This window comes from Anarrhichthys ocellatus, unplaced genomic scaffold (genome assembly GCF_004355925.1).
Source record: "Anarrhichthys ocellatus isolate YVR2014 unplaced genomic scaffold, GSC_Weel_1.0 scaffold23, whole genome shotgun sequence".
NCBI lineage: Eukaryota > Metazoa > Chordata > Actinopteri > Perciformes > Anarhichadidae > Anarrhichthys > Anarrhichthys ocellatus.
Genome location: NW_022280053.1, coordinates 531,445 through 555,303, shown reverse-complemented (window position 1 = coordinate 555,303; position 23,859 = coordinate 531,445). Strand labels below are relative to the sequence as shown.

At 42.7% G+C, this 23,859-nt stretch overlaps 1 protein-coding gene across 1 annotated transcript in view; it reads left to right on the top strand.

Annotated features, from left to right (window-relative positions):
• The first annotated feature begins 15,382 nt into the window (after window positions 1–15,382).
• The window catches only part of pik3r1 (phosphoinositide-3-kinase, regulatory subunit 1 (alpha)), a 19,058-nt gene continuing 10,581 nt past the window's right edge, over window positions 15,383–23,859 (top strand). The window contains exons 1-2 of the mRNA XM_031860054.1: window positions 15,383–15,610; window positions 16,478–17,092. Coding sequence (XP_031715914.1) covers window positions 16,756–17,092 — 337 coding nt within the window. The 5' untranslated portion in view covers window positions 15,383–15,610; window positions 16,478–16,755. The remainder of the gene's footprint in view (window positions 15,611–16,477; window positions 17,093–23,859) is intronic.

Here is a 23,859-nt window from a genome sequence, read left to right as displayed (position 1 = left end):
AATAGAAGGACATTAATGTCACAACATTAATTATAATTCTCAAAATGATTTTCTCTTGTCAGTGCAAAATCAAAACAAACACCATCTTTGTTGTGATGTTGAAATGTTTTACCTGTCGGGCATCGCTGCAGCCGCCCTGCTCAAATAACCGAAATTAGACTTTGAACTCTGAGCCGTTCAACTGCAGCTACATGCTGATATTGAACATGTAAAAAGACGATATTAACTGTTTCACTCCTAAGTCGGTAAAGGGACAGGAAAGAATGTTTTCCACCAGGTTCTGGGGTTGAATCTACGATCTACAATCCTGCAATTCATGTTTATTAAAAGACAGAACAGTGTTTAAGTTCATGTTGTACAGCTTCAGATAGTATGTGCGTCACTAATCAATGATTTCTACATTTCCATAATAATGGAGACAAATATGAAGGGTTAATACAAACTGCCTCCAGTATGAGAAATAAATCTGAAAGCCTTAAAAACAACAACAAAGAATCTTAACATCATGCCCTAAACTTTCTATAGGACCTGCTGTGTGAAGGGGAAAGCCCAAACGAGCGGTATGTAAAGACATTCCCAGCACACACAACCCGAACAGCCACAGCTGGCTGGATTTGCGTAAGAGGCCCTGGCACAGACTCCGTGTACGCCATCCGGGTTTGTAGATCACTGGGAATCTGCTTTGGTTCAGGCACCGACTGCTGCTGCAACAGACGGATTAACATAAGTGCAGGGTTGAGGTTGTCCCAGATAACTACTGAATCCTAAGAGACATTTTGTCCCAAATGATTTTCCAACAGTATTCGTGCAACTTCTCCGGGGTTGTCTAAATGTTATGTACTGGACTGTAATGTGATCTACATTGAGTCTGTTTGAAGGGGAACACAACTGGTGCAGTCGGCACAATTGTTGGAGGGGTCTGCTGGAGTATTTCAGTGCACATGTACTGTTAGCGTCAGTGCGACTATAATGTATGTGAGAGGATGGTACAGCAACTGTTTCTGTCAGAATGGGTAATGAAACTTTTATAGTTGAAACAAAAAAGGTCGTTTTGATGGTGTGTATTAGAATGACATGCTAAAGGCTTTCTGCTGAGTTGTTTGTGTGGGAGTCATCGTACTTGTATGTGTTGTACCAGCGCACGAAGGAGCACTGGGGTGACTTTATATACATTGCTGTAGAGGACCATACTTCCTGTTTAATCAGCTGTGTTTCGGTGTCTTTTGTGCTATCTCAGGGCCATTACAGTCTCAGTGAGACGGAAGTCTAAAGCGTCTTTAGCTTCTGTAGTATGAAACGGAATATTCGGGCCCTGTACAGCCACCATGTCCCCTTCAAGGTCAAATAGAAACTTCTATCTCACGAAAGACTGCAGAAGAAGACAGAACAGAAACAATGCTGGTTTCAAACCATCCAAAGATACAGCTTTGCAAATGTTTAGTCGGGTAGAAAATGCAGTCCGGCCCCTTTTAATGTTTTGATTCACTCTCACCGCTCACACAGCATCGCTGGTTTCACAGTAAAAGCTCTACAAACCGAGCGTACACTAGCTGCTCAGCAGCAGAAAGACACAGTTAGAGACTAGCTGGGGAACAAAGAGGAGCATTTAACAAAGGAAGAGTCACATAGTTCCCTCAAGAGTTGGTGGAGACCAAACCCAGAGCTAAAGCAGAGTGACTATTGGACTTAGATTCACCAGGTGGCCAGAAACAGGACCCAAATGAATGATAGTGTTGCTTTGTATTTGCTGGACCTGCAAATAAGCAACTCTGCCAACAAGTTCACCATCTCAACCTAAAAGATGATGATTTGTCAGTGTTGTCTTCGCCACGTGTTTCCACAGAAATCAGTAGTTGCAGGTTTAAGGATAGAAACGCTGTGTTGTGTAAAGGTAAACTCCACAGAGAGCATTAAACATATTCATACATGTTTGTTTTACATCAGCACGTATGCTAATGTCTGCTGGTTGCTGGAGAGAGGAAGTAAACACGGCTTTGCATATGAACAAGAATTCACTGTGATGAGGAAATAAGAGCTAATTTACCAGAAGCACTTACCTTGGCTTGAATATGAGGGAAGGTCATGCGCTAACCAGTACGGCCGGGCACTGATTAGTGGGTAATGCACTTACTCCAGTAAGTGGTGTAAAGCTCTTTACGGTAAAAATGGAATAGACTGGATTTGCCTCACTCACTCTGCCAACATGTTAACGGTCACAGGGACACGTAGCTTACAGCGGCTCGCTGTGTCAACTCTGGAGGTGGAATCAACACAACAATGAGCTACTGTTGAAAAGAACCCTGTGGTAACATACAGCAAAGGGAACACCTTGATACGATTTACAGTCACAATTGTGTTGAGTGTGTGTTCATTAAGTGGTTTCTTGATTATCTTCCAGAAGCACGGCATGTTTAAAAACTCCTCTATATATAATATACATTTCCGGCGTTAAAAATGTTATGAAAGTATTAGCCGCAAAATGTGCTTAAAGCTGGAGTGCTGATCTCTTGTTTCCCTCCTCTGGAGTAATTACTTTAAAGCTGCAGTGCAGGACTTTCACATATAAATGAACATCCTTTGCATTCAAGCCTTTGTCAAACGAGCTCACACAATGCTCACTTCACACAATGCTCACTTCACACAATGTCTCGGGCACGAGCAAGACACGAGAAATACAGCGAGCGGACATACGTCATGCACGCATCAACAGTGTTTACAGTGCCAACATACAAATACTCATTCAGCGGAAAGTACCCCCTGTGTGTAAGTAGTATTCTGTTGTTAGTGCTGCTTTACTTTTCACTCTGCTGTAACTGTCTGTAGTCTTGCATCATATTTCATTAGGTCATCAAATGTTTTGTAGGAAAAATCTCAGTATACAAAGAAACTTGTATAAAATACATGTAGTGGAGTAAAAAGTACAATAGGTTCCTTTGACATGTAGCAGTGGTGTACTCTGTTAAAAACTCTAAACTGTACTTGCAGCCACACAAGTTTATTTATAGAGCACATAATCATTATTCTAGATCGTGTATGATGTATGTATGGACAGTATTTATGTATGTATGATTGTTTACAAAACACAATTATACATCTTTAGCGTCCAAGTCACACCAGCTCTGTGTGTCAGAGATTATTCCAAATTCATATTGCTTTCTGTGCACCGATATTCAGCAAGACTGCGTTTGAGTCCATACTGAGCTAATTCTTTGAAGCTTCTGGCAGATTTCTCACACTGTGGAGACCAGCGGCGACGGACTATTCAAGCTGCAGATGTTCTCAGATTATAGGCTTGTGCAATAATCAGCTTGGTGGAGATGTGTACACTCTCTCATTACAAGTGGCCCACTGTGACACGGCTGCAAAGATCTTTGTCCTTATTCTTTGGAAACTGTGCAAATTAGTTTTGTTTTTTAAATCATGTGGGGAAAAATCAAGCAAATTCAAAGAATATGAGTAATGTTTTGTAAACGGATAAAAGCAAACATGGAGCCGTTTCCAATGGATCACTTGTACACATCTCATGCTTGTAGAATCAAAGGCAAGCTGGTCACAAGTGAGAGCCAGACCAATTCTTTGAATCTCAAATCGATGGCAGGGAACCTCTGCTATAATAAGCACGCTAAAGGCCACATATCGGAGGAGTCCTCCCAGGAAGCTGCTTGTGCTTTGTGGGAGTCAATAGCTTAATAATTCACCAAGGCAGAACCTGAAGAAAGCAATATTGGACCACGAGGTGCAGGCTCACGTCTTCGCAAGGCCAAAGGAGACAGGTGCAACACACCATGCCATTGAAAACTGCCATGACTCACCAGAAACGGAGCTACACCAGCGCAGTATTTAGTGCAGAGTGATGCTGTAAAAAGACTTATCATCCCTCCTGAAAGTGAAGTTTTACAACCCCTCAAGAGGAGTATTACTACCAACAGATGGTGAATTCATGACCGAGCATTATTAAATTAGCATGTGATGCTGGAATACGTCCAAAAATGTTGGAGGTTGCGCTCTACGTAGAGCAAAGCGTAACCCAAATTAGCTGGAGACATATTTAAATGCTTAATGTTTTCCTGAGCTCTTATTGGAGAGCAGGGGGAAAAAGCATAAAATTGGTGATTTTATGTGGAACAAATATTAACACATAAACATATTCCAGTCCTTTCATTCCGGTGTGGACATCGACATCCTCGATATATACAACCTGCAAGCAAGGACCCAATATCCATCGATCTCTTAGAAGGAGATGGCTAATCTATGGCAGAAAGATATGCTCGTTTAAATAGCAAGCAATTTATTCAACACGCCAACATCTGTACCGCGACAGTCTGATTTCGACTTTCCCTCAGATGGCAGGAAGCACTTCTCTTTAATGGGTGACTCATGCTGCTACTTGTTGACAAGAACATGCTGCAGTGTTCCCAGAGGAGGCAGACTGGAAAGCTTCTCACTCACATTAACCACGCTGGGGTTCAATAAAGGTCCAGGTAATCAAATGATGTAAATGCCAAACCTACCCTCCAGCAAACACGCTCTTTTTGTTACGTCTTTAAATCGTAGATATTTGGCAAAGCCTGGATAGAAAGACCACACGTGTTACCTGGGAAACAGCACGGTATAAATATATAAAGAATGATTTTAGTTATTCAGAACGATGATCAGTGCTGCACTGATGTTATGGTGTGTGATATTGCCAGTGGCACACAGGCAGATCATGTGAAGGAAAATACAAATCTGTAAAGAGATGCAAGACTATAAAAACAGCAACAATGAACCGTTTTAGTCGGATGAATGCAAGAAGTCAGTAACAATCAGTTGATTGTGTTGCTCTGCACACCATGTCAGCTGTAAATAGAAGCAGCGGTTGTTTCAGTGTGCGCCGACAAAGAGCGTCTGTGTAGATTTGATGCTGTTGGTCTTACAGCTCCGCTTCATCTGTGGTCACACTTATTCATATATGTCACTCCGTACTTCAAATAAAGTCTCTAAACACTAGGCAGGTCATTAAGTACATTTATTCAAGTCGGAAATACAGATTATAGGCACAGGACAGAGACGCTACACACAGATGATGATTTTATAGAATATGATGCATTGATGTAGATAGACAACAGGAGTTAACATGCAACATATACATTAATGCAGCAGGAATGTTAATCCAGAAACATCAGATACAGTCGTAAAACATTTAGACAATCTTGAATGTTGCAATATCTTAATAATATCTTAATAATATTAATATTCCCTCTCTCTTTAGCTCTGGTTTATGCTCCACGACGTTCACCAGCTGGTCTCTAACCGTGTGTCTGTCGTTTGGTGCTGAGCAGACAGTATATTGTCCTGAAAACAACTGCCTGCAGCATCTGGAAAGGACACTGATGAGAGCGGTGAGAGTGAACCAAAACAGTAAAGTTGTTATTTGAGTTTTTACAGACACCATCAAACATCAACAAGCACCGTTTAAAAGCTGCGCGGTTCAGACGTATACTGTATGTTGTGCTGAATGTTGAGGAGAGAGAAGTTAGTCATGTTAAGTTGGGGAGGTCGTAATATCAGAAAGGACATTTTCCCGATGCGTTTGGCAGGCAGAGGGCTGAAGAGACAGGATGTCTGATTCTAAACAGGGACTGTAACCCTCAAACGAACCCTTAGTGCATTAGAGCTGATATGGGACGGTCCCAAGAGAGGACCGGATCACAGGCATGAGCATGGCCACGGCTCTTTAAAAGCCCCAAATGTGTTTGTAAACACTGAGGCGGAGGAGTCATTTCAATCTTTCCTTACATAAACATCTAATCCAGCCATATAAAAGAAAAGGATGACTTGAACATTGGGAAAGTATATTTCATGTTTAGTTTGGCCGACTGTATCAAAGCCATTCCCGGCTAATTTAAATGCGAGCGGACATTTCTCATTGTGTTGAAGGTATTAGCACATAATATCTCGTGCCCTGCAGCGGTCCTAGAGGCCTCAACTCTCCTGAGGAGATGTGAAATTGCTGTCATGATGAAAGTCGCAGTGCGAGCTGCAATATGTTTTATATCACTTCCTAGAATGATAAAATGCCTCCGAGCGATGTTCTGAAATGTCAGTCATGCCCCGGCAGACGACCGCGCTTCTGAATTAATATTACATGTCAATCAATGCCCGATCCATTTGTGTGGGTTTGCACACTCAGTCTGAGCCTCCAGTCACGTCGACGTGTCCCGGCCTGCTGACGCCAGACGACGCACTAAGTGAGCTTCAGTACATTCATTTAATTTCAGAAGGAAGTCTAATGGAGGGCATTCCTAGAGAGCACAATGGTTCTGTAAATCAGAAGAATTCTGAAACATTTTAGTGACTTCTTCAGTAGTTTCTCCGTATACAGTTAGGAACCTCGGAGGAGCTACTTTTACAGGGAGAGGTCAATAAAAAAAATCCACTTCAAATGTAATAAAACCAACTTCTTTGCAAATAAACTTTTGAAGTTCAAGTTTTGGATCTCATTGGAAATGCCATAATATGATAAAATAATAAAGATGATAATCACATTTAGGGCTGCAACTACAATTATTATTGATTAATCTGCAGTTCATTCTGCAGAAAAATGACTCTTGCAATTTCCCATGAACCATGTGATGTCTTCACATTGTTAGTTTGGTCCAAACAGCCCAAAACCCAAATATCTTCAATTTACAATAACAGAGAGCAGAGAAAAGCAACATATCCTCATACTTTAGAAGCTGGAATCAGAGAAAGATGGCGCATTTTTCTTCATCTTGATCAACGACCTGAATGATTGATTGATTGTTAAAATTGTTGGCGGTTAATCTTCCGTTCAACTGATCAACTAAACAACCGTCTGCTCGTCTCAAAAGGCTTAGTTGCGATTTAAAGTGTTATTAGCTTTTTGTGGTGAACTACTTCTTTGGACAGAGCCAGGCTAGCCGTTTCCCTCTGTTTCTAGTCTTTATGCTAAGCTAAGCTAATGTAACTGACTATCTTCATGTTTAAGGGACAAATATGAGACTCTTATCAATCCTCTCGTCTAACTCTAATTAGCATATTGTTCCCAAACTATTTCTATACAGTTTCGGGGTATCATGAGGACACAATAGTGTCACGGTGATTCATGTTATACTGCGTGTTAGTAAATTCAACCTTAAATATGCACCCGTTCATGTCAACAAGTGCTAAAATACGGAAATAAAAAGCCAATATTTCAAGAATGTCTACTTCTTCTGACAGAAATTGCTGTTGAAACAAACCCACATATCAAACGTGACAGCCGCTATTCAACGTGTGATGGATGCTCTGTGGGGCCTCTCTCCGCTCCCGGCTTCTTTTTATGACGCCAGATGGTCGGCCTTACAGACAATGCAGCGCCCGCTCTATCGTCATGTAGTCCAGATGAACATAGCAGGTCATTGCTCAGACTGTTGCTTTAACTGCTCTCCAGAGCCCAGAACCTCCCTTTCAGCGCTGCACTGAAAGCCTCGCTGTTCCGTCGCTCTTACTTCTGCCATCTTCTCGAGGTGTTTTGATTCTCTTGCCATCTGCTGTCAGATTTGGGCCAAATGTATGTTAGAAACCCTTTTTTCTGTCTTCTTGTGTCATAAAATGTAGGCTCGTATAGTGAAGGGGGCTGTGTTCCTTTAAACAGAGGATACTAGAGGTTATACAGTTGATAGTGTCGAGGTTATCTCCAGACTCAAATCACAACACTGCGCTTGTTCCCACATGCAGGAACCTAACAGTACAGCATATCTTCTGCCTTTTTCTTCTTCCTGTTTCCTGAAACTCTCCGCTCAAGCAGCAACATGAGTTCCTACCGACCACGATAAGATCAGATTGAGGCCACTGAGTGTCACCTTCATCAGATATCTCCGCATATCCGTTACTAGATGCAAACGGGTGCTTACATTCGTGTCACACGAATGTTTCTGATTAAACTCTGACTGTGAACGTAAACTGTGTATTCAGTATGTGTACTACAGGACTGTTTTGAAGAGATTTACCCATCTTTATTTCCCCTTGTCAGCATTTGTCTCTAATTTTTCTTTTCTTATTGTTTGAATGTTAAATGTTGTGTGTGGCTCTTGCATTAATATTCCCTTTAAATCACCTTCGAAACAGCCTTAAACTAAGCCAGTAATATTATACATGACAATGCAACAGAACCAAGTACAAGTACAAGGTTATACCACAGTCGTGCTATTTTCATTCAACACCTACAATAAATGTGTCTTTTGCGATCATAAGTCCCCTTTTTAATATTATTCAAGATATTAGACTAGCACGTACTGATGTCATGATACATTATAACTTCTAGTGTTTAATATTTACAGAACTTAACACATGTATTCACATAGCTGAGCTCACAGGACTGGATCACTGAGTCTCCAACAACGTATCTCACAATCTGACTGAAAATGTAACAGCGGACCTGCAGCGCCAGCGACAGAGTAATGGATGAGTATCTACCGAAATTCAATTTGCAGCCAGATCTTATAGCCCCCTCATGTAATTCAAATCGACACTTTGAAACCCTCGCTGTGTGTTGATGACAAATTTGAAAAGTAGGTGAGAAATAGCTGGCCGGATCCCTGGTGTTGGTGTGGAGAGAGGAGCAGAACAATATGTTGCCTGTGCTGACATGCTGGGACTATCTATAGCAATGCTTCAATGCTTATTAGCAGTGTTGGAATATAACATGTCATGCACATTTTAACTTGGAGCTAAAGGGTCAAATCCCGTCCCCACATGTTTCCAGTTGTGTCAGGCGTTCAACGCTTGTCCCAAGGCCAACGAGCGATTATAGAAATGAATATAGCTATTGTAAAAGATATTTATAAAGGAGTCTCCATGCTAGTGGCTCTGTGAGGCTACACTTGCTTTGACCTGATGGTGAAGTCAGCAGGCCAGCATGCTTACAGTGACAATGCTAAGCTTGGTGTTCATCATGTGCGTCCCAGCTGTAGTTGCTGAGATATTTTTGTCTGGACTAAAGTGAGCATAATATATAACGTCAACCTCATGGTGGCTCTGGAGGAAATGTGAGAAGATAACTCTCAACTAGATTTACTCTAGTTGTTGGTAGATTTCAGTCCTGACCAGCCGACTGAACAATAACAGTTGCTGTTGAATAGTAGGGGTCACGGTGTCGGACAGTTCTCTTATGGCAGCGGACAGAATTCAACCCTGAGACTGCTGGCAAAATAAATCCCCACTGAACAGAAAGAAACAACAGCAGTGGAAATGGATCTTGAGGCCAAGTCGACCATATGAAATTATCATCCGTTGTGATTTGGTATACCGTGTTATTAATGTCAAAAGGAAAAGCTCCTACGGAGACCGAACGCGTCTTTCCCCGTCCTCTGACTGATGGTACGACACCGTGGGCTCGCTCTCCTCTCTGCCCTTTTATTCATCCAATCTCTGTGAATTATTTCCTCCCTCACAGGGAGAGCGTCGTGGCAAGCACATCAAACAAGATTACACTTACAGAGCAAGGGTATATTTACTCTCCTCGGGGGGTGGGGGCGTATTTAATTTGCCTTGTTGCCCTGGTAACGTGAATCTCACAAAGAGAGGCTGTGGCGTTGCCTGTAATTACAGAACAGTCCTCTTCATCGGAGGCTTTAAATATGAAAAAATGAATGCGCTCAGGCTGTCGGGCCCTGTGGCAACTCGCACATGGCCTTGGACACCAGGAAAGAGCAGCCAGAGGAATAAGGACTCGTTCTAGCTCTTGAACCCGTGAACTTATAAATTCAGCATTAAATATGATTTAAATGTATGTGTGAGTAAGCCAAATGCATTTGTCTCATATTGGAGGGAAGGTAAATAATTCAAGCCAGCGGAGGCATTCCCTGCACAAGAAAATAAAACTACCACGAAGAAGCCGCATATGAGATGAACAAGGAGAAATAAGCCACTTCAGAGATACAAGTTGTGTCAATGACCTCCCAGAAAGAATCATTTTATGGACATTGGGATGAACCGACGCTAAGGTCAGCATGCTAACATGCTCACGAGAACAATGCTAACATGCTAATGCTAAGCAGGTATACAGTGCTGCAGGGATGACGTATTTTTGTCGGCCAACCTTGACGTTAGCATCGCGCTGGTTCCCTCGACGAAAATCCAACAGGATTGTCCCGTTGGATTTGCTGTTGTTGCAGAAAATAAAATTTGTGGCAAACAAAAGTTTATGATACTTACAAGTTTTGTTCCGCAAGATAATCTTCACATATAAACACCACTCTTTGATTCTTGAAGCGTGAACGCAATCGTCAGAAGTAAAAAGGTAACGTTGGGCTAAAAACGAACTACAACACGGGCGCATGAGTCCGAGTGACGTTTAGTCGTCATATTTTATATTGTCGAACACAACGGAAAAATCTCTTAAGCTTGTGTTAAACACAGTCCAGTTCAGACATCTAACCAAAAAAAAAACATTGATTTAAAGCTGAGTACAGCTGAGACTGACGGGATTGTCATTAGTTTTACAAGTATTTGGTCATAAACCAAAGTTGTTTGACAGGGTGACATTTTGACCTGATGATGGCGCGACACAGACAGACAGGCAGACAGACATCCCTTGAGTCATGACGCTAGCATGGCTGAAAATGTAAGAGAGGTAAAAGAAAGAGACATGAACGCAGAGAGAGCAAGAGAAGACACAGGGGGCTGGTGAGAAAGGAGGAGTATTCAGGTTCCACCCAAACGAGAATCGTGTCTCGTCTCTCGGAGTGGTTTGAAGCCCAAGTGCTCCAAATGAGAGGGCCCTGAAGCAAGGTCTCAATCTCTGCTGGCGAAATCACTGGCCTGTGCTCATCAGCCATAAACATGTCACTGCCGAACTAGGTCACCGTTCTCTGTGCGCGCACATCAAACGGTGGGGCCCTCCACTGCAACACTAGCTGGCACCGCCACTGGTTTGTTGTTTTGTTTTCTGTGCTGTACCTCCACATGATGTGGCCCATTTTATTTCTTTTTTCTTTTTGGCCTCTTTTGTTTTGTGTGACATGCCTCCGCCTCTCGCTTCAACAGCATGCTGTACGTGTAAGGATGGGGGAGACGTGGACTCAAAAGTGCTCCAGACAGACGAGGGTTAACAAGGGAGGGGGAGATGCAAGAACTGAGAGAGGAAGTGTGTACTGTGTGTGTACTGTGTGTGTACTGTGTGTGTACTGTGTGAGTGTAGTGGAACTGCAATAGGAAGTCTTGAGGTTTTGAACTTGTCAATATATGAAAAGTACTTACTAGAAGAGTATATCTACACAGAAAAGATGATCAGCAACATGGATCTGTTAAATGATGGACTAATAAATAGATCTTTTGGTTGAAGAGGGGCGTATCTAAACACAAGGCTGCCCTGCTGCAAAGGTTTTGTAAGACAAATAAGAGAGAAGGATAAGATAAAAGAGGTAGAAGAAAATGTTCCAAACATTCACTTCAGATGACAGTCCAGGTTTCTATCTGTGTCACTGATTTCCCAGAAGTCTCCACAACAGCTGGCCAACGTTTTTCATTAATCACCTCGCAGTGCTTTGTTCCAAGACGTCTTGTTAATACAAGGCAGAAGTTACTGGATCAGCGCTCAGACAAATCTGCTCTTTTCTTCCTTACTCCTCTTTTAAAAGTTGATAGCAGCTTATTTTGTGTAAATTCTCCTCGCCAACACTGAATATTTCATTTCTCTGTCTATTGAAGGAATAGTTATGTTCCTTTTTGTTCTTTCCGATGATTAGATAAGATAAGATCAGCACTTTGGAATTCTTTAAAGTGCAAAAAAACATCAATTATCAAAAATAAGCATATTTCACAAATGATGCACCATCGTTTAAGTTTGGGGACGTTAAAGTATGAGCTGCACTATAACACATGGCTGCAGTGTGTCAACCTTCTCTTACAGTATTTGACTTACTGTCACCGTACATCTAAGTGTTCTATTACTTTGACCTTTCACTGCATACAGATATTGTGATAGGGACAAAAGTACACGTAGCCACGCATACAACCTGCTGACATCTATACCTACCTACACACACACACACACACACACACACTTGCAGAAAAGGGCCCACCAGCTTTATGCTTCAACGATACAAGAAGTGGAAGTTTTGCAATGAAAATCATGCAGACTCAACTCTGCATTGATATCCTGTGTCCATATTTGACTCACTGTGTTGTGAAAGAGTTGTCAGCACATTCTCATCTCGTACCTTCAAAATGTGCTCATGAATACCAGGAGAAACATGTGGATATCTAACGAGACTCAATGCAAACTTGCATTCTTTAAAAACCCTTTTCTCACTGTCTTGGTTCCCTCTCCTCAGCATTTCCAGCGGACTCAGCAAAAAGCTGGTTGTCAATTTTGTTTTATTGCAGGTTTAAGACTTAAAATGAGGATATACAGATGTGCCTGTTGATAAATAAACTAACAATAAAACAAATACAAAGACGCAATCACACATGCAGCTCCTGTTGTAGTCAAAACCCCGACTATCCTACGATCCGTCTGTTCGTTCTTTAAAAGCATGTCTGGACTCTTAGGCCAGAAGAACACTTGGACTGTGGCTAATATTGAAAATGAATGATTTATGGACTCGTCCAGAGAAGAAGGCTGTTGTGTGAGTTGACGGTTGAGTAGAGAGAAGTGTTCTCTCCTACCAGAGGAATGTTGTTACTCACAAGCACACAAGCCGGTCTGTGCCCTGTATAATAGAATCTGCAGAGGATGCTTTGAATTGCAGGATATGGAATTAGCGGCAGAAAATCATCAAGTGGAGAGAAATGTTGCACTAATGAAGATCGAGTCCCCGACAATGTGAATTCCTCTTTGTGAGTCAGGAGGAGTGGAAACCGCAGAGTGGAATCATTTTAGAGTATCATATCTAAAACTATAAAATGACTCTTCTTCTGGCATATGTTTGATGTTTATAGAACATACAATAATGTCAATGTTGTGGTGATTTAATGAAACATGCAGCGAAACATGTCAATAGTACATATTTAATGCATGCTGATGAAACATATGCTATGCTAAATATGTAATTGTTAATATATTATACATGTTTCCATCCACTTGGTTGAGATGAGATGCAGAAATCTGTCTTTATGTTAATTCCAAGATTGTTTTGAGGATTTTTGTCAGATTGCTCTCGTGGTATTATGGGCACGTTAAGATAAAAGCATGGTGAAACTCTGAACGGGGCAAATGTGCCAATACAGCGGAAAGGTGGCCATGGTGATGGGGAACCAACGCATAAGGAGGAAGTATCTTTTTGGGGGGGGGGGGTTAGATAAGCGTTGGTGGGCGAAGCATTTCACAAGTTCATCTTATGTTAGTGAGCATTATGAGGCTACGCATGTGAGAATTCTCAGCTTGCTCACAAAAGTAAAAGAATCAGTGAAAAGAAACGGGGAGGGGGGCAGCCTGAGAGCTCTACACACTAAAGTTATTTAGTTATTTAAAGCCTTAAAAACGCTGCATAGATTAACGGTTTAAGGGGCCCAATCCCCGCAGAATGAATTAAAAAGTAGGTCCCGCTGCTGTGACATGAAAGGATTCCTCTGCATGTACCTGGAGCTTTGAGAGCAGACACAACCCTCTACTCCCCAAAGCTGAAGCATTTTGACAGATTCAGATTTTACGCTTTTTGCTAACATGTTACAAATTATCATAATTTAAAGAACATGCAATGTTGTGCTGAGACGTACATGAAAGTCTCGTGAGACTTTCTGCAGTATTCAGTGCAGTGAAAGAGCACCAGGATGGGTAGCGGTTGAGCTTGTGTAGAAAGCTTCTTAGCTTTGCATGAAATATTCAAAGGCTTCCTGAGTAAGAATAGAACATAAATAAAGGGTCATGTTTGATATGTACTGGACATGCAGCATAAAGACAAATCACTAATTATGAGAACAAACATTCATGAAAATATTAAGAAATCATTCAGAAATTTATGTAAATGTCATATTTTAAACAACTGTCGGTTTAGATCAGGACTTCACCAAAACACAGGTGCTAAATTTATACTTGCATTTGTAAAAGATTAAAAAAAACACTTAATGAGTAACTTTCCGATTAAAGAATAACCACCTGTTTTTAAACTCACAAACACAACTTGCTTGTTTGTACAACATCCTACAGTGCAAACAAAGTACACGGGAAGTTTGATGTACGTTTGTTTCATGTCTTACCCTGAAGTGTCTGCTAGAAAATAGGAACAAAGTCCAGTCCAATAAATGCTCTGTGTGTGTGTGAGTAGGGTGAGAGAGCCTTTCAGAGGTGTAGTTTGGGCAGAAGATGGGTCACCAGAGCCTGGCTGTTTAATTCAGGAGGGTGGGGGGGATTATATGGCCTGGTGGTTCAAATATCAATTAAAATGATCTACTGTAGTAATATTAAGCTTGTCTTGTGGAGTTTTTTTGGGGGAAAAAAGGCAAATGGTGAATCAAAGAAAGACGTCAAAAGGACATTAAATGTAAGTTTCCCCACAGCACATGGAAGTTCCTGGTTGCTGTTGATTTCACACCACATATTGTCCTGTTTTCTACACTGCTTCCTCTTTTCTGGATGGCGTTGGCCACTGATGTCTATCTAACTGCTGAACACTCAGACCGGCCTACCCTTGTACAAAGCTGCTTACAGCCTCTTTTAGCACAGCCGAGACGGTAGAAGGGTTTATACTTGATAGGGGATTTCTGCCAGCAGCCAGGCCTCTTTTCACGACCATAATTAGGCCACCCACATTCACAGTCACGCGCCTCAGATGGTGACTCTGTGAGATTTTGGGACCTTCCACACTGAGAGCATGTAATGATTTATAAAAAGCAACCAGAAAACTGAAAACTATGTGCTGAATAAATAACCTGAAACATGGTTTTGTGCTTTCCTGGCTGTTACAGAAAACTCCTTTTTATGTTTCACTTCCTGCTGTGTTCTGTTATGGATATCAAGTTATTTCTCACATAACTTAACACACCACGTATTGTTTTAAGTGTTGAAGTAGAAAACAAAGACATGGAGCTATTCTATACTGGTGTTTGTTCCTCAGATATCCTCTGCAGGGCTTGTCTAGGGTTGCCTATAGTGTAAAGTGATATCTTTACATTGTGAAAATAACCCTCCCTGAGCGGATAACATAAACCAAAAGGAGTTCGGTTTACGTTGCGTGCGGAGTTATGTAATTTTGTTCGGTGTTTCATGTTGCGTGCAAGAGTACACGGACGTGGGGAGTGAACGCCACTAGTGAGAGTCTGATTGGTCTGCTCGAGTGACGTCAATGATTGACAGCGCCACGGGGCCAATGAGCGTCCTCGCTTTTGCCTCGCCCCCTTGTGGGCCGCAGAGGCGACGTTCAGAGTAGAGGAGCATTTTTTTTTTTTCTCAGGACGAGGAAACCGTGCCGTTATGTCGACAGGCTGAGTGGGTTAAAACAGTTCGTTCTGCACGTTAAACCCAAGTTTTAAACGCAAGTGGATGTTTTTTTCTTTCACCGGTCCTGTAGAGGGCATGTTTAGGGTTTTGTTTTATTTGAAAGTACCCGCAAAACTCTGAAGTTTAACGAAGTGGAAGCGTTAAAGAGGACTCGTTGGATTCGCCCTGTGGATCCATGCACACTCGGTATGTAACGTCAGGCTTACTTACTCTAATCTCGCTGACTAAGCTCGCAAATGTGAATGTTAAACGTGCTAATGTAAGACTCTGCACTTCGTGTTAGGTCTCTGCATTTCTTTTTCCCTTGAAGGTCGTTTAAACTTAAGTTAACTTCCAGCTTTTCGTTTCTTTTTCTCTCCTCCTGCGGTGAGTTATCAGCCATGTTCTCCTCCCTGCGTCCTCCACATTGGTTCAGTGGCGTCACTGCGTTGGACTCGATTCAAACGTGCATAAAATAACTTTATAAATCCGCAAAGTCTCTTGCAACTCGTTTTGCAAAACTTCCCGAAGAGGTTTCCATGTAGTTGTATAACAATTACCGTAACTGTTAGTCAATGAGAGCTGCGGCTGTTAATGCTAAAGTTAGCACTGTGTGCCACACACTCTTAAATGTGCCGTTAAGAAAACAGCTGATCACTAATTGAGTTTGCATCAATAGTCGTTTTGTACACTGGTTAACATTTTCACCATAGTAGTGCAATGGGACCATAAACTAATAATTAATGAATGAAAGGGTTAATGGTACATTTCATTAAACACATTGCAAATGCATCCTTCTCTAAAGAATGTGGCATAGTATGCATTGGTAAACTTAAAAGTGTATATATATATATGCAGTAAATAACAGTCATGCCAAGTATTAAGTAGGCTGAGTATTCTTATTCTAAATATAAATTCTGCCCGTACAGTATAACATCCACATCGGCTCTTCTGCAGAACAATCGCCGTCTTAATTCTGGGTACATGTTGGTGTGCATCCCAGCACTGAGTGTGCGTTAAGCTGTAATTGTCTCATGCAATGTGTTTCTGATGGCCTCTGCTCTCATCTTACAGGTCTGGATAGCATTCTCAAGACTGCGAGCTGCAGGCCATCTTCTGATGGGTACACACTGAGGCAACGCACCGAGAGAACCGCAAATCATTCACAAGAGACAGGAACTGTGAAAGAATGAAGACGAGCTAGATAGTGTGGTCTCTCTCAGAGCTGCAGGAGGTTTTCTTGGAAGTATACAAGTGCATTTGAACTAGCAAATGGACTCAAAACATAGTCGGAGAACCCTGAAAAGTTACTTTGCTTATTGAATCTTCTGAAAAGCACAAAGGTGATCAATATGAGTGCTGAAGGATATCAGTACAGAGCGCTGTATGACTACAAGAAGGAGAGGGAGGAGGACATTAACCTGCATGTGGGGGATATACTGTTGGTGAGTAAAGGAGCGCTGGTGGCTCTCGGGTACACCGATGGGCTGGAACAGAGGCCAGATGAGATCGGCTGGCTACCAGGCTTCAATGAAACCACTCAGGAGAAAGGCGACTTCCCCGGGACGTACGTTGAGTTCATTGGAAAGAAGAGGATGTCCCCCCCCACGCCCAAGCCAAGGCCCCTCAGACCCTTACCTGTAGCTCCAGGTGGCTCCAGGGGGGAGAACGACTCGGACTCGGAGCAAGGTGAGTTTCACACCACTCAACAGAACTCTGTAACAAGTAGGCCTGTGACCAGAAAATATAGAATAACCTGACAATTATTTTCTTGATGAATAGTTTGGCTTTTAAAATGATGCAAAGGAAGCATTAATTCAGATTTCTTGCAGAATAAATAACTTTTCTTCTTGCAAAGGTTGTTGAATGAAAAACACAAACAACTCACACATTTGGATTCGGTGTGAGAAAAATGCTGATTTTGCAGAACAGTTGCAGTCTCTGACAACAAGTGTCTCTGCCCTGAGCTGTCCAGCTGCACTGGATGTGAACCAACTCGGTCCCCAGAGGACAATGCTGGCGTTTGTCCAGGCTATAGTACACCAGAGCATATCGGGGCCAGCCGTATGCTACCAGTGGGTATCATCTGTGGTTCTCCACAAAGGCACATCTTCAGGGAATGCGTTTCCTTCACCAGTGTTGAGAAAGATGATTAGATCACTACATACTGGTGATTAAGGCAGAGTGCTCTGAGAGCCGTCGGGGAACAGTTAAGATAGCGCCTTCAAAACTGAAATAAACTACGACCCCACATCCTCAAACATGTCTTGTTTACACGTTTCAGTTTCTTCGCTGGTCGTCTAAACCCTCAGGCTCTTTTTTTGTGGTTTAATTTTCATGATAATGTTGCGACTAAATTAGTGACAGTCTGCTCCTAAAGCTACAGAGCCTCGGCTACAGAGTTCTGACACATGCAGGCGAGCAGTTCAACCCAATTTTTGTTCACAATTCAACAAACGCAAACCATGAAATCAATCTTTTGTTTCCTTTGTGTGAGAAGGCAAACAAGTCATAAGTCAGACCGTTCCTTTGCGAGTCAGATCATTTGCTGAAAGTGTTTACGTGGCATCTAGAAACAATAAAAGCAGTGCCGTGCTGTAGTTACAGTGTGTAGTTTGTAGTCTGTTATTTAGCACGGTTGGTTCAAGTTCTGCAAATTTCAAGATGGCTGCGTATGAAAATTCCCCCTTTTTTTTCCTGAATCAATTTAACTGCTCGAGCCGCAACTACGAACTGCAATTAAAACTCGCATCTTTTTAAAGACGCTGTGGCGTGCACCGATGTGCGCTTAAGGCTTTTCTGCTCACCTAAAGAGCAGCTGTAGCTGCCAGGTTTCTAGTTTCTGCCCTTTGTGGTGCGATTGTGAAATTCTTTGCCGTGGTTTTGCAGGGCGAGCGAGGAGCTGTATGAAGGGGGCATGTGTTGAATGGCTGTGTTGTGGTTGAGTGGCAGCGCTGAGCCTGGAGCGAGTGTGAATGTAGCACCGAGAGAAGAAAAGTCTCTGTGTCCCGGGCTGTGGGAGACAGAGACGGAGAGGGGGGAGAGAAGAGGCCCCCGGGGGGAGGGGGGGTGGTGTGTGTGTGTGTGTGTGTGTGTGAGTGAGACCGACCGACCGACCCCGTGCTTGCTAAAGGGTCCGTGCAAGGGATAGTGTGCAAACGGATCAGGACTGGAGCAGAGCTGGGGGCTTGGTAGACGGGCCGATGCAGCGTTGGGTACAGCGGGGGAGGCACTGGGAGGGACTCGGGCTCTGCAGGCTCAAGGGGGCTTTGAAGAGGGGCCCTGGGATGGAGGCAGGGCTCTCGTTGCTCCCAGAGTGTCTGTGATTTATTGCCCACTACCAAGGGATCTCACTCACTCCCTTCCTCCTACTCCTCCTTTTTTTTTCTTCTTCCACCTCCCCTCCTCCTCTTTTTAAAATGTTTTGATAGCTCCTACAGTCAACTGTGGTGGGGGGGAAAAGAGGTGGAGAATGGAGGGGCCTCTCCTCTCTGAGCCACAGGGGTTTACATGAGTGCAGCAGATGTGGAGAGAGAGAGAGGGAGAGAGAGAGAGAGGGAGAGAGAGAAGTGGACCGGGCTGGGAAACTATTCCAGCTCTCAGCCTTCTCTCGCCTCTCTTTTTTTAAACATTAAAATGTTGCTCCTTTTCTGGGCCCCTCCGTTGAGAAGATATACATGTGTTGGGGCCCGCCAAGAGAAAGAAACTCTGAGATTCAAACCCGTAGAACGAAGCCGCTCTAAAAGCCCCGTTATTCTTTTTTGATTGCAGACAGAAATCCAGAATTATTTATGTTAAAGCAGACTTTTGTTTTATCAAAGTAACAAAGATGGAAGGTGATACTTTTCTCAATCGTGATGGTGAAGCTCAGTGACCATGTCGGATATTTAGACGTCTCTAACGTGGTTAAATGTTCTGTCTATAGTTATCTAACAGCCAGTCTTCATCTCCAACATTCTTCCACATGTTGGAGATGAAGGTGTGAATCGTCGCTCTACGTGCTCTCACAAGGTTCAGCCGCACATGCTCGGTCTTGTTAAGGAAAGTATTTGATGCCATCAGACTTCATCTTCGTCTGAGGCTTATCAGGTCTTCATGTATCATAATAGTATATTACTAACAAAAAACACATTTTAAAGCTCTATGATGGATATAACTGGAGTACATTTCAGAAGCACATTCTATTATCATCAAACTGACAAAATGTTGATCATATATTTGTGCAATAGATCGACATTTGGGTTGAAGTTGTCGTTGGGCATTTTGAACAGGGCGACTGGAAGGAAGCGAGCAGCCAGTTGCTGGGAGAAGCTGCATGTCTACAGATTTAGATAGTGTTCCTTCTCTGGGCCTCTCTCTGACAGCGCTGTCCATGTTCTCTGCTCAGAGTCAACTTCTCTCTTCTGGCTTTTACATACACGTACACACCTACTACCAGAGGTGTCACGATTTAGATTCTAAATAAAAGAATCCATCAAACTGAGCTTCAGATTTTGAATCCCACCCGCAAACCAAACCGCCCTCAGCAAACTGTGATTTCAGACCATTTTAAGGCTTTTAATGGTGCATTCAGGTACCTCGTAAACTCTGAGAAATCAGTTATACAGTACCCTCCTGCTATCTAGTGGACCGTCTCTTTACTGTGTAACAGTTTGTTCCCAATTAACTGGTGAAATAAGTTATTACATATGAAATTGATTATCAAATTTTGACCGTGTGGCTATGTCGGTCTAAAAATGGCCGCGGGAAAAAACGTTGCAATCGTGGATTTGGAGAACCGCGACACGCCTACTTTCTACGACACATAAAAGTTTTATTTTTCAGGAAGGACAGTCGCGTATCTCTTGATCCATCCAAGTCAGTGGAAGCATGAACACTGTTTATGGTTTTCTTTTATTGGCGCCGATGTTTTCTCTGCGAGGCTGAAGGCAGGAATGTGTTGGCGCTTCTTTGGTGGCAGGCTGCGCACAGACTGCAGGGTAGACTGATCTGTAGCTTTGTGGTGAATCAGTATTGTGCTAAATGCTGATTGCAGTAACTTAGTGCACAATGCATGTGCACAATAAAAGGTTTGCACACTGAATAGGACCCCAGCGGTTGCTGTTTTACACAGTCAGTGTTCGGCGTACATGCTGCTGGCATGAAGCTAATTTAGGTTCATTTATTCGTATATTATAACGGTTTGTCGAACATTCTCGTTGTTTAGCGTTAGCTCGTTACGCTGCCAGCATTAGCCGGGGGTGAGGAGAGCGGCAGCGGCAAATCCGTCAGACTGGAGCAGGATCTAAACATATTTTTGACATCGGATTGTGTCTCGCAGAGGATTTGGTCATAAAATGTCTGTCATGTTCTTGTAATCCCTTGTCTAACTTTTAGAACATGAGTTTCTGTGGTTGTCGCTTAGCGTTGGCAACTTCCCAGAGCTGATGCACAACACACACTCGTCCTTCTCTTCAAAAGCGTGTGGAAAAGGTTATCTTTTAAATTTCTTGTTTTGTCGGCTCAGCAGTCCAAAGCTCAAAGATATTTAGTTAACTATCTCATGAAACTATTAAAAAAAGGCAAATCTTCACCTTTGACAAGCTGGATCAAAGGAATACTTTCCATTTACACTTGAAATTGACTAACAATAGTTGCATATTCATGTTCTGTTGATCGGCTAATCGATTCTTTGCTCTACCGGAAAATCTCCCAAAAAACTAAAACAATGACACCTCCTCAACTGCTGTACACATTTAAACAATGTGACGTGATGGAGAAAAAGATAAGTGATGTCATCTCAGGGCTCAATAACGTCAACATTGTAATTCTCTCCTAACTGCGCCATTGGATGAATCCTTGACTCGTGTGCATGAAAGCGCGTTTCATTACTTGATGGTGTGCAGAGACTAAATCTTCTTTACTAGAGTCGGAGCATGTCTGCTAGCAGGATTAAGAGAGAGACAGACAGAGAGAGGGAGAGAGAGGCTGTTAGACTTGAAGAAGTGGTGCAATAAGACAAGAGGTGCGATAAGAGAGCAGCACAGAGTCGAGGGGACCAGAAAAAGGTATTTTAAATATGTCACGTATTTGACGGGGAGGGCTGTGTGTAAGCCTCGAGCTGCGTAGGTGTGCTGTTGCATAACTCCCTGAATAAGATAGACAGCCTCCGTTATGTTAGACCGGGGGAACTTATTTTCCTAGTTGGGGTCATCATGCAGGTGAGAACTATTTAAAAGCAGAAGCATTTACCTTCTCGTATATCTCAATATGTATAGACTGCTCTGCCAAGGAGAAGGGCAGCTACAGCAGCCGTCTCACTTCTGCCACGCGCCACTAGAAGTGCACCATCAACAAGTTGGAAAATGCTCGCATATAAACCCAGATTCTGCCTTCATTCAGCAGACTACAGAGATTATTTTACAGGTATTGTTCACATCTTGAACCCCTCACATCAGATTCACTGATATGTTTATTTGGGATGATAAACCTCTCTCAACAGAAATATTGGACCCTCTACTTGTAAATAAAACCATGTTTGATGTGACATTGACTTTTTGTTAAATGTGGTAAATCATTGCACCACATAAACAATTAAAACTATAATATAAAGTTACTCTAGATCATTGTGGGCGGTTTGAGTGGCTCTCTTGGAAGAGATCTGACCCTACACATTTAAGGGATGTCAGACTTGACAAGGTGACAACATTTTCATTAAAATCAATCTGCATTGTGGCAAAAGCTAGACAAATACCTCTACATGTCTTCATTCTGAATGTGGTACAGGTCTCTGTATGTACTAATACATCCAGCCTTACAGACACTATTCCAGGCATTGCATGTGTCCTCTCTGCAGGTAGTCATTGCTTAGTCCACGTGTTATGTAGCCTGTCATAAATCTAATTGACAGTTAATCGCACATCAGGAAACTGGTTACGTGTGCAGGTGTTCATCGACGCTCTGCTCTTTAAAGGGTTAATTGTCAGGCTGTAGCAACAGTCTCCTCATTGGCTGCTGCTTAGCTTATGCACTGCATCTTCCGCCCTGCAGGAGGAGACATTGCCTGCTCTTTTTTATTGTACATGCGTCAGCTCACAGCTTGTATCAGACTTTGTCTTATAGCGTAAACCTGTTAAAGCATGTTGGAGCCTCAGTTGGAAATGTGTTCATGAAAATTCTCTGAAAGTCTGATTTACATCAGCTGCACCCTTTTTCATACATTCGTCAACAGACGAACCCACTTTTATATCATATGTAATACGCTTTGTATTGTAGTGCACTTCTTGCTCAATGGTGTGGTGTGGTTTACGTTTCCCGGGTTATTAGTTCTTAGTGGCGTGCCTCAGCTCGACCTTTTTCAGACGGGAAGAAATGGTGTAACCTGAAAATGCTGGTTACTTGAGTAGACCCTCTAAATTTATCCAGAGCGAGTGCTATGTTTAGTGTGTCGGTGGTGACCCACGCCTGTCCTGCCCACAGTCTGCAGTCTGTTCGGTTCAGACATACCTTTTCAGCCCGGGAGATTGTAACCCCCCCCACACACACACACACACCACAGCAGCACCAGTGGCAGCTGCATCGACTGCCTCAACTTGTGGTTGACTAACTGACTACTGACTGGCGGAGGCCTTTTGGGATATCATGAGAAGGTCTGCCAAAGAAACGCAGGCGTGTAGAGACATGTCCAAGGGGCCCCTGTCTTCTAGCTCTCATTTCCCAAACTGCCACAAAAAACACTTTCAGTTGAAAAAAGTCTCACGATCAGCTGTTCTAAACAAAGCAAGACAACAGAAGTGCATTGTGACTGTAGTAACACTGCAGTATGACAAATAAGGTAATTTAGTGTGTTCGTGGCATTGATTATACTTGCAGAAAGTGCATCCATCGTATATGCACGCTATACTTTAGTGTGTTTATGCGGTAAAGTCTGCTATACCTGTTTGCACGACGGCAGCGAAAGCTATCTACTTATTGCCATCATTGCTTAAATTAACTTTGCAAATGTTTCCAAATTATTTTCGTACATGTTTCCGTGGTTATTTGCTCTGGCCAGTGGGGGCGTGTTCATGCCAAAGCGTCTCAGACGTCATCACCGATGGCTCGTAACATTTCTGCCATTTTTCGTCTGCTACTCGATACAATTCCATCGGCCCCGAAACCGTATCGTATCGTCAACTCTATCTTCAGACCCGACCCGTGTCGCTCAGAGGCCAGCGACAGATAAACAAATAAAACACGTTGGAACTCTTTGAAAGGTCTTCTTGTTGTAGCGATTATCACTAATCTAGAGACGTGCAAGGTGGATGTAAACCTACTGTTGAATGTGGTGCTCTTTAATCCTTCTAGATGTGTTTTAAACGTGTCAACTATTTACAAATTGCCATATTTTAAACTTGAGTTTGTCGGAAATGTTATCTTTTATAAAACAAGCGTGTGTGTGTGTGTGTGTGTGTGTGTGTGTGTGTGTGTGTGTGTGT